General features: G+C 36.2%; 1 protein-coding gene across 1 annotated transcript in view; it reads right to left on the bottom strand.

Moving 5' to 3' along the window:
- The window catches only part of LOC116101407 (membrane-spanning 4-domains subfamily A member 4D-like), an 11,207-nt gene extending 4,654 nt beyond the window's left edge, over positions 1-6,553 (bottom strand). The window contains exons 1-4 of the mRNA XM_031384984.1: positions 6,479-6,553; positions 5,650-5,769; positions 3,093-3,149; positions 1,719-1,835 (exon numbers count right to left, since the gene is read on the bottom strand). Coding sequence (XP_031240844.1) covers positions 1,719-1,835; positions 3,093-3,149; positions 5,650-5,769; positions 6,479-6,553 — 369 coding nt within the window. The remainder of the gene's footprint in view (positions 1-1,718; positions 1,836-3,092; positions 3,150-5,649; positions 5,770-6,478) is intronic.
- Between the last annotated feature and the right edge of the window lie 283 nt (positions 6,554-6,836).

Raw genomic sequence — 6,836 nt, 5'->3', positions numbered from 1 at the left:
GCTAGACATTTCACATAGTAATACCATTTCATATTTAAAGAGGATAGACTTTCAGGATAGTCCCAGCCGTTAGGATGCAGTTAGTCTGGATTACAGTGAAAGCAGAGGCTGTTTATTAGGTAGTACAGGCAGAATGCCCTGGCCTGTGCAGGCTGTCCAAGTTATTATGACATCTTTACATGTAGAAGTAAGATCCTGAAGGATCCTAGTCTAAGAGACTGAGGGTGCTTCAGTGTTTGCCTAGAAAATAGATGGCAGAATGATGAGCCAAGGAATGTGTACTAAGGTGGAAACACAAAACCAAGAAAGTTACTTTTCCCTAAAGCTCACAGGGAAGACAACAGCCCTGCCAACAGCTGATTTCATGTGACTGAGACTCATTTTGAACTTCTGTTACCCTGTAATCAAATATATGTGGATTATGCACTATCTTGGTTCTGATTGCCACAACTATAGTAACTCATTGGAGGGTTGGGTACTACACTCCTTAGTATTCAATGGATTTGACTTTGTATCTTCACCAAGCCACAGGATCAAAATGGAAGAACAAAGGTGGCACATTTATTCTGAATCTCCTGCCTTGAACTGGCAGGTTTGAATGATCTCAGTGATCAGAGATGGTCCCTTTCCTGTGAATTTCCATTGATCAGGAGCTTGGAATATGATTGATACTGATTCAGTGGATTGTGAGAATATTTGCATTGGTAGTTTTCCTCCTTGCTCCTGCTTCAACAGATCCCTTAGCCTCTGGTTTCAGGCCTTGTGACAGGCACGAATGGAAAACAGCAATTAGAAGAGAGAGCAATTTCACATAACATATAATTTAATTTACATAAACAAGTAAGGCTAGGTCTGGTGGCTCACAACTATAATACCCACATTGAGAAGGGAGGATGGACTTTTAATCCAAGTGTAACCTGAGCTACATAGTAAGACTCCCCAATCTCCAACAATATCAATCACACATACTGAAACCATCAACAAAGCAAAACAAAGCAAAGGTAGATTTTCAACATAAGTAGCAGATGTATGTGTGTTTATAATAGAATAGTGCAAGCTGTAGAAACTATCATATTTATTGATCATTTTGGCTGATCATTGGCAATTCCTTGTGGCTTGTTCTGATCATTCGAGGTAGCATACACTCTATCTGATCTTATTTATAAATAGCTTATACATTTAAACCAGTTTTGCAAAGATTATAAGCTATATAATCTATCTTTTTCTCCCAAGAGGATTGGCACCTCCCACTATTAGGAACTTGGTTTTATTTGGGAGCTCTCTGGGGCACCAACTGAAGATCAGACATGACATGTGGGTCCCTATGCCAGATAAGTAGTCATATTAGTGGCTTTCTTTGTACTTAGATACAGACAGAATAGAAATAATGAGGTTTCACCTGATCCCTAAAATATTGTCTTACATTGTTATCATTTTAACATCAGAAATTGATTTATTTTCATAATCTCTTTTTTTCCAATAATTTAATTTTTATTCACTTTACATCCCAAAAACAGTCCCTCCCTCCTCTTTTCCCAGTACTATTCTAGAAACCCTTCCTCCATTGCCACCTCCCTTTTTCCTTAGAGGTGGGGAGTCCCACTTCCTACCATTCCCAAATTTGATTTTATGATCAGAATATTGACGCTTGCTTTTTTTCAAGATTCAGTCAGCCCTTGCCTTCTCCATGGTATCCCACCAGCAGAGTGAATACTTACCCTGGTGATTGCATAACTATAATGAAATGTACCCACAACCAAACTGACAACACCCATTATGCTTGCAGCTGCAGCCAACACAGAGCTGATAGTGTTCAGAGTAAGACTGGCGATGATCTAGAAATGAATGGGGATCAGTAATCAATGGCAACCTTTGTATAGCTCCATAAATATTTTAAGTATACCATATCATCCTCTTCTTGCTCAAACTAGCCTTTTGTATAATTCCTTATAAAATCTTTACTTCCAATCCCTTGCCAAAATAAAAACATAACTGGTATTCCTAAGACTAAATCCTCCAGATGATTGTCAAGGATACAAGATGCTCTTCAAATTTGCTAGCAAAATTCTTAGTCTTTGTCACATTATCTGGAGAGACTGTCTGACGTTTTCCACCACACTGTGCTGTGAATACCTAATTGTTCTTGTGTAAATGCTGATGGCCTTGTCACTTTGCATATTTCCTCCTATGTTGGTTCAGTTAAATAAACGTTATTGTGAGAAGTAAACCTACCCAGCAAACTGAGAGTTTGCTGCATCTAGAGCATCAACCACATTTTCTTGATCAGAGTTGGTGAAAGATGCTAAGGAGGCAGAATGGATTTAGCCCGAGTTTAGAAAGGTCTCCTTGATCATGCTACACAAGTTGATGTTTACTTGTTGCAGAAAGTGTACTTCAAATACAGATTTTAGAGAATGAAATAATAGTTGAATTCTTGGCTAATGCCCGTATGAGCTTTATACTGGACATATCATTGTAAATGTCTATTTAAGTCATTCATTATTTTAGGTTAACAAATGATTTTTATGTCTTTATGTACATGCAGCATGCACATGGACCTGGTACCCACATAAGCCAGATGAGGGTAGAGATCCCATGGAACTGTAGTTATATATGTCTGTGAGCCACCATGTCGGTACATGGAAAAAAATCTGTGTCCTCTGTAAGAGCAACAAGTGCTCTTAACCTCTGACTGTCTAGGCTCTGTAAAAAAAAAAATTATACTATTATTTTGGGTATATCTATAGAAGGTAATTTAACGACAGTCAATATTTTATAATTTTTATCACTGAAAATATTTAGGTGTCAGTATTATGAGCTGGATTTGAAGCTTCAAGGCACATCTGTCTAAATCCTACCAGACATTTCTTTCCCTAATTCACTGCACCAGCACCAAAATTCTCCCAGTAACTGCCTTGGCATTATGTCCAGTCAGACATAATGAAACTTACTATGAACTTTTGAAAGTGAGGCCCTTATGAAACTCATAGCTGTGGCTTTAGGAAGATAGAATCAACCTCTTTATATTTTAGCAGGATGTATACTTGATGAAATTACTCCCTTTTGTTAGCAAAATAAACCAAAATACATACCAGGCTTTTTGTAGGTTTCACTCCTGCTGCAATTGACAGGGATCCTGAGATAATGAACTGGTCATGAGAGGAAATATGCAGGTTAAAAATCTTTAAACAGTTGGTATAAATCATAGCACACCTACCCTTCCTTGTAAATCAACTGGGTCTAGTAAAGTGGCTGACTGTCTAAAAGGCAGCAGTTTTCTATGCCACCCAATTTCCCAATCCCAAGAGCAGAGAGGAAAAGTAAAATGAGTTATGGAAGAACCCTCAAGGTTTATTTAGCAGATTATTCCACTTGTTTATTTTGAATTGTTCAGGTAAGGTCTTTTTGTATAGTCCTTGGTGGCCATAGCTTGCTATATAAATCAGATCAGACTTGTGCTTGGAGTGACTCTCATGTTTCTGCTTCCTGAGTGAAGGGATCTCAGGCAGGAGCCATCAAGTGTGTCTCAAAATTTTAATGATATTTTCTCTGCACTTCCAGTATAGAGGAAAAAGTCATGGTCTCTCTTTTCTGTACTTTTCCCCCTTAAATATCTATGTCTGAAATGATCATTTTTCTTATCACACTGACAAATCTGTCTGCAGTTTCCTACTCTGGAGTCATTTATTTAACATTTAGGGCATTATGAGATTATATTTCATAGATTTAAAAGAAACTGAGGACCTTTTAAAATTCTAAATTATCAGATCCTTTCACATCTTTCTGATTAAGATTAAAAATCATTAAATTTTTAAAATTTGTTTAAAAAATTAAAAAACTTATTCAACTCTCCACTTATCAAGAATTTTAAGAACAATGAAGACTCTCCAAATGCTTATAACAAGATTTTTGCCAACATGACACCAAACTGAAGAAGTTAGCTCAACAAAAATAGAAAAGAAAGTATCCTTGTTGAAAATGCTTATTAGAATCTGTAAATAAAATAATGGCAACAAATTAAATTATAATAGACAATCACTAGTATATGTAGCTGATTTGAGCCTGACAATTTGGCCATTATTTTCAATTTAATCAAAATGACTGCTGTCAATTTTATTGAATTGACCTCATTAGACTATTCAGCTAAATATACAGATGTCTGGATTTGCTTTCCAAGTTTGAGTTTAGAATATTTAAAAGTTAATGGAGTGTCCGTAGGACCACATCATTCAAACTAAAATTAACATATAGACAAGAGGCTGGAGAGTTGGATGTCAGTCCGTTGCTCCATATGCAGGCCTGAAACTTGGAAGTGGATCATGAACTATGGGAGTTGTTTCCCAAGATGGTAATGAGTAGGAAATAAAGATTGAAGCAGACATCCACAGTGAAGAGACAAATGAGATTATGATTTCTTGTTCATGGACTGAATACATCTTGAGAAAAGTAACCTTTCTTTATCTCATTTTAGTTTTAATTTATACCGTAAAGATAAAAGGCTAGTTTCTCAGGAGTTGTAGTCATTGGTTAAAGAGGAACATTGAATACAAAAACATTTAGTAATGTGCCCAGATCTATTACTGGTACTATTGGTGGGATTATAATCATCATCATCATCATCATTATTATTATTATTACTACCATTGATATGAATATTAATACTTAAAGTGTCATGCAACTTTGAAAAATATGACAGTCTGTGGCTTTCTTCAAATCTTAAACACCTGTTCTAAAATAATAAGGGAAAATTAAAGTACCAGGTCTACCAAATAACTAAATTTTCTCATTCTCCAGATCTTCAATAAATGAAAATCTTGTAACACTTGAGTAAGACTCTAAACTGTAAAATAGAAAATAACCAAGGTTATGCATTTTGTTTTCTTTTTGTATGTTCATATAACATATAGGTAAGAAAATGTTTGATTTTTATACTTAATTAACACTCTCAATTCTAAAAAATAAATTCTCTCAAGCTTTATTTTAGAGGAAAGTTTTTTAACTTTCAAAATTCTCATTCAAATTTTGATTAGTTATTTTATTTACAACTAAAACAAAATTCACCTACAGTTTTCCTCTTCTCTTAAGCATTTATTGAGATTTGATGAGCCAGATGCTGTTAATCACCTGCTCAGCTTTGTCTCCTCTCCTTTGCCAACAACACCCTTGTTTCATTCATTCTTCCATGGGCTTCAGAGTTCAGTAATCCCTTCCTAACTAGAGAAGCACATCTCAATTTCCCCAAGTTAATGATAGCAAGACAGTTATCCCTGGTTTGAGAATATATTTGTAAACATTTTATGAGCAGTGAAACAGTTATGTTGGCAAGTCATATCACTCTTTCTATCCAACCCTATGATTGACTAGCAATGAGCTTCTAAGGAAATCAGTTGTGTCAATGTTTAAGTAACTCTTGTGGGAGTACATGACTATGTGCTGTCCCAATATATCTTAAGTGACATATTAAATAAATGATCCACCTATCTTATATGAATGGCATGTAGATATCACAATGTGAACAAGTAAATACTAAATCAGACTTAAATATGTTATAGACTACTTGAAAGAGTTGAGAGATTTCACCCAAAGTGATATGTATAGTCACAACAGGGAGTTATTATCCCCAGTTATATAAGATTGTATGATACTTACCATTATTGGCCCCCAAATTGGGGCCATTAAGATCACTGAAATGTGTGCCTCAGAAAATATATTTGTCATAATTATTATTCCTAAGCTGAGGTTTATGAGAGCAATCATAACTTGTACAACCTAGAAACAAAAAAGTAGAAGCATTATCTACCACAAAAATGATGCCCATGTTAAGTACTTCCACATCATTAAGTTACTTTCACCTACTCCTTTCATAATTCACAGATAAATGTGAAATATTATTCTTTTCTCAATTGTCTTCATATACAGATGAGATGTACTAACTTATAAACCATCCCTTGGACCTCCCCTCTCTGTCTGTCTCTCTCTCTCTGTGTCTGTCTGTCTGTCTGTCTGTCTGCCTCTCTCTTTCTCTCACCCCCCCTCACGCACACACACACATACACACACACACACATTTCAGTAATTTCAAACTTAAAGGAAATTTGTGAATTTCTTTTCAGAGTTATTTTTAAGATGCCCATGATGCATTTCTACCTTTGTTGTTATTCTTTGTCACATGCCTTATTTATAATAGCCAGAAGCTGGAAAGAACCCAGATGTCACTCAACACAGGAATGGATACAGAAAAAGTGGTACATTTACACAATGGAGTACTACTCAACTATTAAAAACAATGAATTTATGAAATTCTTGGGGAAATGGATGGACCTGGAGAATATCATCCTGAGTGAGGTAACCTAATCACAAAAGAACAAAAATGGTATGTGTGATTGGTAACTAGGCGCTAGATGACTGATTGTGGGGTGTGTGGAGCGTTACATGTAAGCAAAATGATCTTGCTAGCTGGGAGAAAGTAGGAGCCTACCAGGACATAGTGATGTGACCGGCCAGTATTGGCGGCTCTAGAAAAGAACATGGTAGAGAGGGCCAGGGTGATCATTTTTAATATTTCTCCCAACAGATATGCACTCACTGATAAGTGGATATTCATTCAGAGCTTGGAATACCCAAGATACAGTCCACAAACCACATGAAACTCAAGAAGAAGGAAGACCAAAGTATGGATACTCTGTCTTTCTTAGAAGGGGGAACAAAATACCCATGGAAGGAGTTGCAGAGACAAAGTGTGAAGCAGAGACTGAAGGAAAGACAATCCAGAGACTGCTCCACCTGGGGATCCATCCCATACACAATCACCAAACCCAGACACTATTTTGGATGCC

Source organism: Mastomys coucha, unplaced genomic scaffold (assembly GCF_008632895.1).
Source record: "Mastomys coucha isolate ucsf_1 unplaced genomic scaffold, UCSF_Mcou_1 pScaffold21, whole genome shotgun sequence".
Classification (NCBI taxonomy): Eukaryota; Metazoa; Chordata; class Mammalia; order Rodentia; family Muridae; genus Mastomys; species Mastomys coucha.
This window is presented reverse-complemented; position numbering and strand designations above follow the sequence as displayed.